The 12,910-nt window shown below is 41.4% G+C and overlaps 1 protein-coding gene across 4 annotated transcripts in view; it reads right to left on the reverse strand.

Moving 5' to 3' along the window:
- Positions 1 to 2,486: 2,486 nt before the first annotated feature.
- RIN2 (Ras and Rab interactor 2) overlaps positions 2,487 to 12,910 on the reverse strand; it is a 139,138-nt gene continuing 128,714 nt past the window's right edge. For all 4 annotated transcript variants that reach the window (XM_074989301.1, XM_074989305.1, XM_074989302.1 and 1 more), the window contains 3 exons: positions 10,439 to 10,570; positions 7,733 to 7,896; positions 2,487 to 4,343 (listed from right to left, as the gene is read on the reverse strand). In XM_074989301.1, coding sequence (XP_074845402.1) covers positions 4,023 to 4,343; positions 7,733 to 7,896; positions 10,439 to 10,570 — 617 coding nt within the window. In that variant the 3' untranslated portion in view covers positions 2,487 to 4,022. The remainder of the gene's footprint in view (positions 4,344 to 7,732; positions 7,897 to 10,438; positions 10,571 to 12,910) is intronic.

Genomic DNA, 12,910 nt, shown 5'->3' on the forward strand with positions numbered 1-12,910 from the left:
CACGCGGCCTTAGGGGATGAGCTTTCGTGGGGCGCACCCGCGGCTGCCGCTGTGGTTCTACTGAATGTCTTGTGTGATGGCCCAGCACTTGTTTCTGAATTCAGAGGTTGTGCGCGAGGAGTTATCTCCAGGCGTGGGTCTAACTCGTGTCGGGGGCAGGGGGCGCTTTTTACATTATTACTACGACTAGAATCGATTAAACGATTATAGGAAAAGAGGACATTGAAAAGGCCTCAAATGCTGTGCGGAAGCAGGACCAAACTAACCTAGCTCAGGGAGTCCCCAGCTTCATTGCACTCTCTTCTTTGAGCAAAGCCTGAACCCTTATTCCGAGGTTGGGGCCAGAGCCAAGGCCTGAGCCCCACTGCACCATGATAAGAGGGATCTGAAGCCTGAGGACTTCAGCCCCAGTCAGGACTATAACCTATAGCCAGCTACCCAGACTTCAGCCCAGGCTAGTGAGACTCAGGGCCCCAGCATGTCTGAGCCAGCTCTGGTGATTTTATTAAACCGGCTGAAATCCACCTTCTAGGTCCCAACCCCACAGATTAAGAATCGCTAGACAATCCTTGAAAGGAGTTTGTCCAATTTATTTTTAAAAAATTCCTGTGACAACAATTCCATGAACTCTTCCAGAAGCCTGTTGCAGAATTTAATTACCCTTATAGTTGGAAATATTTTCTTAATATGTAACATACATCCCCTTGCTGCAGATTAAGACCACAGATTTCTTCCCGTTTCCAGTGGACATAGAGAACAACTGATCAGAGCTCTCAAGTTACTTGAAGACTATTATGTCCCCCCCTGAATCTTTTCTCCTTTGGATAGCATGCCCAGTAGCTTTAAATTAAAAACAAAAAAACACACCGCTTTCCTCGCTGTCAGTTTTTCTTAGGGTGACCAAATCGCCCTATGGCGGATGTGGGTCTGCTGTCCCATGTCAGGGCTCCATGGTAATGGGGGCTGCTGTCCCACAGTAAGGAACTGGGTATGGAGGCTCTGCAGCCTCCCGGTGAAGGGGAGCGGAGGATGGGGCTCTGCAACCACCTAGCTGAGGAGATGGTTGCCAAGAATGGGGGCTCCCCAGCCTCCTATCAGCGGGGTCAGGGAATGTGGCAGCTGCCCCACAGAGGAGCTTCCCTGCAGCAGGAGCTGCCTCTCTCAGATGCGGGATGCTGGGGAATGAGGCAGTCACTCGTTAAAAAATGGGACAGATGGGCAGCCAAGTTTTTCTGAACCTTTCACCATTTTTGTTGTTCTCTGGACACACTCCAGTTTCACCATCTCTCTCCTGAAGTGCAGTCACCAGCATTGCACACTACACACATGGAGACCTCACTGCTGAGTAGAAAAGGACAGTTGTACATGACACATCTGTTAATACACCCTAGAATATTAGCCTTTTTGCAACTATCACACTGACAACTTGTATTTAATTTGAAGCAGTCTTCAAAGTGTATAGCTGTAGTCACACCTAGGCCCTGGTCACTTCAACTCAAAGGAAAAGTGATAAGGACTGTGCATTGAAAACCAAGTTGTATGACTTCCAAATGCTACTTGGTTTCGAATCTTTCTCCTGGTCTCTATTTCATATCATGCTCTTTTGTTTCTCCCACAAGAAGTGAGTGATTTATTTTTACTGTCATATATCCTTTCCAGATCTTTACTGTCATCTGTTTCCTGGCATTATGAGAAGTGAGAAATGTTTGCCCAGTGAAGAAGATTAGTCAAAAAACATCACGTTCTAATTTTCAAAAGGAGCAATTGCATAAGTGTACAGAAGAATCATCCTGAGATAGTTTGTGCACGTGTCTCCCTCCCCCCGCCGCAATTCACATTTGAAGTGCTGAAGTTACTCAATAATTTTTCTCTTTTTCTCCCTTCCTCCTGTATCACAGCTGTCAGCTAAATAGTAAGATATGGTTGAGCAATCATGTTAGCAGTCTGTTTCACTGTACTTTTTTTTAAGTGAGTCACAGCCTCAGCCAGAAGAATGGACTAAATGACCTCTCTCAGTCCCGTCTAGCCCTACATTTCTATGATTCTATCAGGGAGAATGACTGGCTGGTTCTAATTGTGGCACCAAGAACTTCACGTTACCTTCAATGTGCATGGTCCTCAAAAGTCAATGCAGGGGTAAGGTCTCACAAAAAGTTCACTGAAATGTTTTATGTAAGCACTGCTTCCAGTTTTGGAGGAAGACACTGGATGGGGGAATCTAGCTTTAGGCTCTTTCATATTGCTACTGCCTTCCCGTACCATTCAACTCCATCAGTATCTTTGTGTTAATTCTTCTTACTTTTAATACAAAAAAAAGGTCGCATTCCTTTAATAAAAACCCATACTTTATAAAGACTAGGAAATACTGAGCCTTCTCCTACAGCAAACCATGTAGGCTGGGCTTACACAATGAGGTTTATCATAAAGTTCCGCTGATGAACAAAAAATCAACATGGGGACTGTCTTCAAAATAATCACACACCAGCTTTGGTTATAACATGGTATTACAATGTATTTATGTGCAAAACTCATAATAATTTACAAAATGAAATAAAAACACAAACATGTGCCAAGGGCTTCAGATACATGGCAAACCAACATAAAAACATACAGATCATATGTATACCCATCCTTACAAGTCCAAGGTCTATGTTCTTTTGACCACCTGTCTCAAATTACACTGCTGTAAGTATTTAGGGAGAAATCCTGACCCCATTTCAGACAATGGTAAAACTGTCATTGACTTCAATGGGGGCAGAATTTCAAGCACAGTATTCAGTATTGCAAACAGGTTTTATGTAACATACATGCTTGATTTCATTGTACCTTTCTCCATGTAAGGCTTTGACTTTCAAGTTTCTTTACAGTTTCTCTCATCTAAAAAGAAATCTCAAATTCATCAAAATCTACAACAATCTTTGTTTCATTCAAAAACATGTTTGATGTTGCTAGTATCTATATAAAATGGTTAGTGTTCTCATTCATTTTATGGTGCTTTTAATCCTTTGCTAACACAACTAGTATCTGGGAGAGTTAACCATTAGCATTTCTACAGTACTTTAAACATACAATTGTTCCTTATCAATCCCCATCACCCATTTTTTGCAAGTAGCCTGAACCAGCAGACTAACACATTTGATTCCTAAATTAGTTTCTCTACATTCTCTACCTCTTCTCTACATCCATTTATTTCATGTCCCCTTCCACACTTTTGTATCTATTTGTCCAAAACTGCTGTATAAAAACCAATCTCGATAACAGCACATCCAGTTCAAATAAAGGCATCTCAGTGGCCAGTGTCAAGAATACAAATTGCTTACAGAAATACAACAATCTCAAAACAAAAAATTGCATAAAACCCTCCAGAAACGAAAAGAAAAACCACAGACATTTAATGCAATACTCTAAAACCAGCAAGAGATTTATTTTTGTATATTAAATGTTAAAGTCACATGCATAATTATAGAATACTTTATAGTTAAAAAAATATTTTAAAAACCCACCCATACAGTTTACCTGCAACTGCTATAAAATTTCTATGAAATACATAAAAATGGAGTCATTCTGTAAAAAAAAATTTAGTTTCAGAGAAAAGGATGCAACCATCCACGTAATTGGGAGTTAACTGATGCCCTGCATCGGACAGTCTTGTCGCACTTATGCTAGTGAAACAGAGTTTCAGCCATTCCGCCCAAAAGCTGTCTAGCATACATGTTTATATCAAAACAACTTTTGGCTGAAGGGTAAGTATGAGAAACTTAATCTCAGCATAGACCTGCAGAGGGCCACAGCGTAACATAGTTTAGAAAAATCTGTGTTCCTAGAAACTCAGCTGCATGGGCTGAAACTGTGGTAGCACATAATGCACAATTGGCCATAAGTACTGTATGTATATTTTCTATAGGCAGCACTAAAAGCTGCTGCACATGTTCTTACTAGGCATTTAATCTATAGACTGTTTTGCCTCCTATAGAAGGCAGCCACCCAAGAGATGTTTTCAAGGAGGAACACAAATAACAGTTCTATAAAGTCGAGTTCTCATCTTTGTTCTGGAAAATGGCACCATAAGGATCACTGTTAATGCGCTTGTACACAAAATGAAAAACCTGGGGTTGTGGACGGCTGTGCAGCTCTGCCTTTATCTTCTGAGGGTAGGTGTCTTCTGTTAGCTGCTGCCAGGTATCATCAATAAAAAGAAACAGGCTATAATCTTCTGGGTTGTCCACTTTAAATTTTTCAGCACAGAGCTGACACACATCTTCTGTGGTGATATATGGTCTTACTAATAAGGTCTTTCCTGTACAGCCACTGTTAACCTCCTGAAATGCAACTCGAAGGTAGTTCTGTAAGGTGAGAAAACAGAAAGTAGGAACCAAAAAGTCAAAATAAATCCCCAAAAAGAAATGTGAAACTGCTTGGCTCAGCCCAGCAAAATGAAAGGTCAACCAGCGCACATCAAGCCTCACACCACACAAGAAATATCACATTACATTTTCAAGCTTCTCGTAAATGGAAACCATCTTGCTACAAAACTACTATCACTGGTGAGGTGGGGAGGGGGACAGAACAATGGCAAGGCAGACTCCTGATTAAAACAAGCTTCCACCTTGCTTTTAATGCTTTAGGCGCTAATTCTACTATCAGTCCCACCAGGAAGCATATGCCACTCCTGCAGATCCCCCACTGATTTTAACGGGATTCCATGGTGGTGCCTTGCTGATGAACATGTGATTTGTAATGTTCAGAAGCAATATGCACACCTGGGCCTTCTGTCCAAAAGATGCCACTGTTATGCTAGGTCACAGACAAGAGGCTTTAGGAAAGAACCAGCATTAACTTAGTGATCAGATGAAAACTGAACTTTTCACCTATTCTAACATCAGCAACATTTTTTACTTTCCCTGAAGAGGCACAGAAAGATGGCATGTGAAGACAATCCACAGTGCAATATTTGAACGTGTCGATAAAATTTCGAGGCAGGAATTAGATCTTTTTTCCTCTCTGCAATGTGACACCCTCTCCTCCGCTCACTACATATAAATGCTAAATAAATACTACAACATAAAAGAAATATTGCTTTTCTGCTTTCCAGTAAGTATTTAAAAAGTAAAATATGGAAACTAAGAAATAACATCCACATTTTAAACAAGAAAAAAATGCAACAGATTCTATAGGAAAAAATGTAGCTGGGAATGGAATTGGAAGAAGTCAGGGAGGAAATGGGGAGAGCATAGTATGGAAGAAACAGGGGAGGTCAGTATTGAGCCAGAACTGCAGATGAGGCTTGTGTTTGTGTGCAACTAAATGGAATGAGTCATTAAAGGGGCCAACTCACATGAGTTGTGTAATTACATTTTGTAAGTGCAAGCTATCGAAAGCTAAGACAACTGTAACGTATAATTTTTTAAAAGTTATAATGGAAACATTTTTCTTAATTAAATATTTGCTTGTAGGGTTTTTAGCTCAAATTATTCAGTCTTGTGAGTGTATTACTGTATGACAGTGAACATGACTAAATAAAAGCAGAACTACTCTGTTTGCATTATCGAAGCTGAGTTAATGCAAAAAGTAAATAGTATAAGTATGAAAAAGCAAATCAGTTTTAATTTCTCCTCTAGTTTTTTAACATAAGAATGGCCATAATGAGTCAGACCAAAGGTCCATCTTGCCCAGTATCCTGTCTTCCAATAGCACACAATGCCAAATGCTCCAGAGGGAATGAACAGAACAGGTAATCAAGTGATCCATCCTCTCTTGCCAATTCCCAGCCCTGACAACAGAGACTAGGGTCACCATCCACTCACAACTCTGCCTTACCCCCTGAGACTTTCACTGTGCAATGTGCACTAGATAGTCACCTTGAACTAATATGGAAACTTTGGTGACTATGATATGAACCGCACATAAGCCAAAAAGTTTTTGATGGCGCCACCATCTCCCCACCTACTAGTCCAGAAGTAGGCATATCTGAGTTGTCTAACTGAACTTGAAAACTCTATCCTTCCTTAATACAGATGATATCCCCAGCTGACCCTTAGCTGTGTTAGGCATGAGTAAAACTTTTTCTTGTCAGCGACAGGAAATAGGATTTTGAATACACTCAGAACATGTCTGTACAATCACTTTTCAGAGTAAAACCACACTAAAGTCTTTTATGACTTTTAAACTTTGCACAAGGACTTTAGTGCATTTACTGCCTCTTATACTAGGTTCCTACTACTGTCAACCTCATTATGGCAGTCAGTCCATCAGCAAGATAGCCTGGAACTTCCAACTGTAACTACAATTTTTATCAAGTATTTTCAAAAACACTGTATTTGGTGGGAGCTAAAGATGTGGAGAATATCTGAGTTAAATTTATCAAACAGACTTACTTTTAGGGACTCACTTTTAAATTCTTGGCCTTTATTTTCAATGACAAAAACATTCAGCGAGAGATGGGACTTTCAGAGTTTGAACAAAATTATTGAAGTTGAACATTTATATATAAGGTATAAAGGCAAAATAATGATTGTGTGTTAGTGTTAGAGGACTAGACTCAGCTTGGAGAGGAAGTAGGAAGAAATACTACTGTTTCTGAGTTCATCGGAATTCAAGTAAGTGACTCACAAATTATAATAAGTCCAATAATACACAATTTTAGGCAGGCAATGGCTACTTAGGAGACCGGATGAAATTGAGAAAAATATTTTTTCTTATTAATGCTAATCTGAAAGAACAAGTAGTTACTATAAAATATTCACAACAAGTTCTAGGATGAGTATAACAATAAGTGTGTCTAAGGGAATAAACTAATGATTTTTTAAAAAAGTCATTGTGACACAGAAATTAATTTTTATTTCATGTAGCCAACTAGTCTCCAGTAAGTTGCATGAATAGTCTCTCTAGACAGTGTTTAGGTATATCATGATTTCTGTGAATGACTCTCAGTTCTACTCTAAAGCAGTGGCACAATACTAACATTAACGTTGGTTATATTTTAGAGGAAGCTCCTGCCCCAGACTTAAAGAGTAGCAAGGAAAGGCAGAAAGACTACTAAATATCTGCAACTCAGAATTCAGCTCACTGTGTAGGCTTCTCTGAGACACAGTGAACCAGAACCTCAGCTGCCACATATTGGACTAGCTACATTGTGTTCAACACAGTTACACTAAGCTATACGAGGTGAGGATAAATCGAGTTGTGCTTGGTTTACAACAATGAAGTGAAACCAAATGAAGATACAGAAGATTAGCACACTTGTGGGTCTTTATACTTGTACAAAGGAAAGGAAAAATTAAGTTCCTTTAATTAATATGTTTTCTCCAGGCCACCCTGTAATTCCACTCTATTGTACAATGCAAGGACCTTCCAAAAAACAAAACAAAACAAAAAACCTGTCTCAGACATTCTGGATCAGATTCTGGAGTGAAAACTAACCACATTTCTCTAGCTGGGGATTTGCCGAAGAATGGGTTTGTCTCCAGCAGGCACAGAGGTTGTCTACTCCCATATACCAGGGAATATGGTTGGGAATGATAGAGGTGGCAGCCTACAAGGCTACTGCCAGCTACTGGAGGTTAGCGCAACAAATAGGCTGCTCTAAGTTGTGTGACAGGCAAGGCAGAACTGGACAAGAATCAAGGAGTCATAACCATTTTTCCTCATGGCCAAACTAGCTATTGCACCAAACAGACCATAGCCACAACGGAGAATCCGGCTCTTCATTTCTCTCACAAGCCATATGCAGTACCTGAAAATCATCAACTGAAGGAATTGTTCTGTTGGTTGTCCTCCTCTTATGCCATTGCCTGAGGGTATCTCTGGTTTCTGAACTCAGCAACCGGGCCGCTTGTTCTTCCTGGAAATTCTTGATCAAAGAAAGTGCTCCATAGGCACTTGTCAAATAATAGCCCCCTGTGATGGAGTGAAGAGAAGAGATTTTCAAAATATTCAGGAAGAAGTTAGTCAGCCTTGCTGATCTATCAGGGGAAAAACTACAATCAGAATACCCGTAACATTCTCTACACTATTTCCAAAGGAGTCATGTTTTGGCTAACAAGGGAAAAAAATACAAGTGGGCTTGTTACTCTATATGAACATTCTTAACAATTCTTGACTAACTGCTGACTACATGGCTGGATGGATAGACAGAGCTTAACAGATTTACAAAATACAACCTCATCTGTTGAAATCTGTTTATGCATCCAGCCATGTAGCTTGCAGTAATGAACTTGGTTAATGTGTTGGCTGATGAGAATTGCTCTGTACAAGGGATAGCCAAACCACAGCTCATTAAAAGGCAGCTAGTGGAGCTCCCCACACCACTCCTTCCCTAGTCTCTATCTACCAGAAGGCTGGAGCTCCGCTTCTCAAACTTCTGAAGATTCTTGTATGTGACACTGAGGGTCAGTGAGCTTGGCCACCCCACTCTGTACCATGAGCTGTGTTTCTCAGCTTTACCAACATTGCATGTTATGAAGTGGTATAACAGTCACAGCACTAGATGCAGCAAAACTGTCAATAGTTACTTAAAATGTGCTTTCTTGAAAAAGACAACATAAGCAGTGCTCCTCTCTTCGGGCATTATTTTCTTTGAAACTGGATATTTTTGTCCCCTGATTGATCTGAACACCTCATTTTCAAACAGTGTTTTGTCCGCTCCCCCTCCCCCTCCACCTGAGTTTTGTACCAAATTAGAATTAACAGGCTGTTCTTTAAGACAAAAATCTTTCGTCCACAACTTATGTCAATTTATTCTCACTGCTCTCAAGCAACAGCTGAGAATTGAATGTGTTACATCCAGAAACTATTCCAGAGAGTCTGTGGCAATTTGTGCCTAAAGAGACACCACTTCCTTGGCCAGAAGCCTGGCCCTAGTTTGTTTTCTTAAAGGAATCTCCCATGATCTTTATCTCCTTTAGCACCCACTTCTTCTGTCCAACTCAGGAGGAATCCTGTGGCATGCTCTGCCACTATTTAGTTCATCTTTATTAGGGATGTAAACGAAGCCAAGCCAGAATTACATTACAGCAAAGAAGTGCGGGCCCCAAGGCAGTACAAGTCCCAGAAATCAAGTCAATGGGAGCTCTCTGAAAGCGAAGGACAAAGAGCACCCTGTTTTTTAAACAAACTGGCCAAGATTTCCATTGAGCTGGAGCTCTAACCATTCAGTGCCATTTAAAGATTACCACCATGCTGGAGTCAGTGGTTTCAGAATTAGAGTTAGTGTCATCTTGGCATTTACAGTTTTACATGTAAAACATGCAACATAAGTACTAACCCCACCAGTCGAACTGGACAGTACATTCCTTCCGAACCACACAGTCCCAAATCACTAGACAGTTCGTCCTAAACATTCTCAGGGTATCGGGTGTTAAAGACGAGCCAATCAACTGGGGACTTCTTTCATTAATCTAAGAACACCCTTATCGTTAGTTCAGCATACGTTTCTGTTTTTTAAGCATGTTACATGTTCGCCAGCTTCATACATTAAATGTTCTCCATGATTAAATTCCTGAACAAGGTTTCAGAGAAACTCTATACTCCAAGGCAGGAAACAGACTAGTGCAGCTTGGGAAGAGTCCTGACATAACCCTGGCTGGCAGCACTTCACTGGCTTTGGGGCGCCTTTTTAAATACTTTCTGTTCAAATTAGGCTACTAACATGCAATGGGATACAACAGTTTTATCCAGTGTAACGACAGCAGGAAGTTGAATTTTCTTGATTGCAAAAAATATGTAAATTTAGACTAAAAAGTGACTGTGACCACAGGAATTAAAAAATCTACCTTCCTAGCTATAGATGGGGATAGACAGTTTGCAGGAGCTCCTTGTTAATTACCACCATGAAACTGGAGAGCGCAGAGTGATTGTCTTGTCTCTCATGGCACTGAAACCTCTCTGTCACCCCAACCACTGATGACTTGTTCTTGGGCCCCAATGAAAGAGTTTCCAAAAAGCAAATATTTTGCCTTTGGAATGAGCCAGAGAGTATTGTTCAAGTATTTCCCATAAGAAGATCCCTCAGCCATTTCACCCCAGCCCCCATTTCAAATCACAAGTTAAGTGAATGATGCTGCTGCACTATAAACAGACTGAGAATTTTTTCATGACTTGAAGCATAAACGCAACCAGCATGTGCCTGTTTCCTCAGTCACGTCATGTTCTTCTCAGGTTACTGACATTCTAGCCATGGAAATGAGAACCTGCACAAATTCCCCTGTCCCTCACCTCTACATACTGCAACCACATGCACCCCGGGACTCAGTGTTAATCATATCCTCACAAGGATGTGGACTTAGGAGCCTCTTGTAAACTAGCTGGCAGCACTTCCATTGGCTTTGAGGTTCCTTTTAAATATTCTGTTCAAATTATGGTACCAGGGAACTTCCCTCCATCCCTGCATGCTTCCACATGATTTTAATAAAAGCAAAAAACAAACAAAAAAACCGTTTACCTTCTCCATGTAGTAAAGATGGATCCAAGAGCTCCATCATGTATTCAATTTCAGTATCAAGCTCCAGCATGTCACACTGGGCCACTACATAGGTCAGCACTGGTAAGAAGTCATCAGCTCCATACATCCTCCCTGGAGCAAAAGAAATACAGATACTCATACAGAGGTCAAATTATTTTGCTGTTTTCGGCTGCTCAAACCATACATTTTTGTGCAATTTAGTGAAAACAGCAACGTTATACTACTTTACAGAATGTTATTTATCAGTGTACAGCAAGGTGGGCATCTCTGGAAATCAGCTATAGCAATACACAAACTCAGTCTGATCTTGTATTGCTGACATGCCCAAAACTGAGTTTTTGGTGCACAAAGAACACAAGGCCTTTGCTGGCATTCACTGCTGATGGCACACAGCTGACTGACTCACAGAGTCCAAGCTTGCCATACAAGTCTGACAGGATGGATTTCCACCAGCAGGTTAACAGAAAACAACAATTTTCTCTCTCATACATAAGAATAAAATCCTGTTTCTAGAGAGACCTGACAGGAAATCTCAGGGCCTACATTTGACCCAGATATTCCAGCACAGAAGACTGAATATATGGCAGCCTTAAGCTTCTGGGCTACACTGTAGTTATTTTTAAAAATAATAAAAAACTATACTTTGCACTTTATAGCACTTTTGTTCCCTGGATTTCAGTTCCAAGCACTAGAGAGTTACACCCCACAACATTCCTGTCAAGTGTTACTGCAATGATATCTATGCTCCTCTAGTGGTCCCATCTGCTCTACAGAATTCAAAATTGTCATTTTAAAGAAATTAAAGGGCCAGATCACTGGGTCTGGTTGAGCTCCATCCACTCGTAAGTCACAGAGGGAGAGAAGGAAGGTGATAGTGACCCACGATGACCAGAAGCCAAACTAACTGTTAGAACAAGTTAAGGGCTGCTGTAAGGGTATGACATGACTCATGCTGGATCTGCTGAAGCTAACTAAATATAGCAGCATGGCTGCAGCAGTGTGGGAGTAGCTCAGGCTAGGTATCTGAGTATACCGGGGGTCAGGTGGGTTTGCCCTTGGGAAGCTAGCCTAAGCTGCCACATGTGTAGTTGTGGCCACACGGCTATTTTAGCATACTAGCTGAAGCACATCTAGTCTGACTGTCCATCCACACTGGGGAGCACATTCCCAGCTGCCAAGTAGAAAGACCGTAAGTTACACCAGCTCAATGGCCTCCTACAGAGCCTTCTGCTGGCTGGATATCCAGCAGAGATTCTTAAGCAGCTCCCAAGCCCTGAACCCCGTGATTCATAGTTAAGGCTAAGATTTGGTCACAGATATTTTTAGTAAAAGTCATGGACAGGTCACAGGCAATAAAAAAGTCACAGAAGCCCATGAGCAGTCCCTGACTTACTAGAAGTATCTGTGATAAAATAGGAAGGGGCTGGACAGCTTTGGGGTAGCTGAGAACTTCAGGAGGGCTCCCACACCCATGGGGACTACTGGGTCCCCCTCGCTCCTCAATGGCAACGAAGAGCTGCGAGGGTTCCCCTGCAACCTACAGCAGTGGAGGGTAACTCACAGCTCTCTGCTGCTGTGGGAGGCAATGAGGACCCTGCAGTTCCCAGCCATCAGGGCTGAAGTCACAAAGGTGTTTGGAAGTCATGAATTCTGTGACTTTCGCAACCCCTGTGACAAAACTGTAGCTTTATTTACAATATAGTAACACTTGGGAGCATCAATGTGCTTATTGGCAATAGAGCACAAACTTTGGAATATTCACCTGCTTCCAGGTCACCCCATCAGTGCAGTAATTCCCTCATACTGCCCATGCAAGAAACACTTTACTCAACACTATAACTTAACAGCCATTGAAATACCACGATGTAACAACCTACAGAAGTTTTAAGCCAAAAGGTATACACTACAACATCAGACTTAAATGGCCAGAGAATTGCAATAGGCAGAATATAACTTGGTCTGGATACCGGACCTGACTCTTGCAGAAGAGCCATGGAAAGATGGTACATCCAAGAGCCTCTGGCACCACCCTCACATCTAGATTCAGAGCATCCTTAGAGGGGAAAATGCACCCAGCAACATAACTTACTGCAACATCTCACATTTGCCCTGGGAATTCTCCTAACACACTTCACCCGGCCTTAGGACTCCTGATAAGGCCAAAGCCCAAGGTAACAGGGCCACACCCCTGTACTCTCACCATCTGTGGCATGTTTTAGCTGCATACCTCCTGTTGACCCTACACAAGTATTTTAAAAATGTCTTTTACCAGTATATTATTCCATTTCATTACCTAGCCTTCAAGATGGCCAGCTGTACCTTAGATACGTGTCATAGCGTAGAAGTGATAATGTTATTTTTTATCTAAAACAAAAATAGTGCTCAGAGCACAATAGCCACAGGCACTGATAGCCAGAAGTAGAGACTTTGTCTTTCACCTACCAGTTATAA

The sequence above is a fragment of the Carettochelys insculpta genome, chromosome 3, assembly GCF_033958435.1.
Source record: "Carettochelys insculpta isolate YL-2023 chromosome 3, ASM3395843v1, whole genome shotgun sequence".
Classification (NCBI taxonomy): domain Eukaryota; kingdom Metazoa; phylum Chordata; order Testudines; family Carettochelyidae; genus Carettochelys; species Carettochelys insculpta.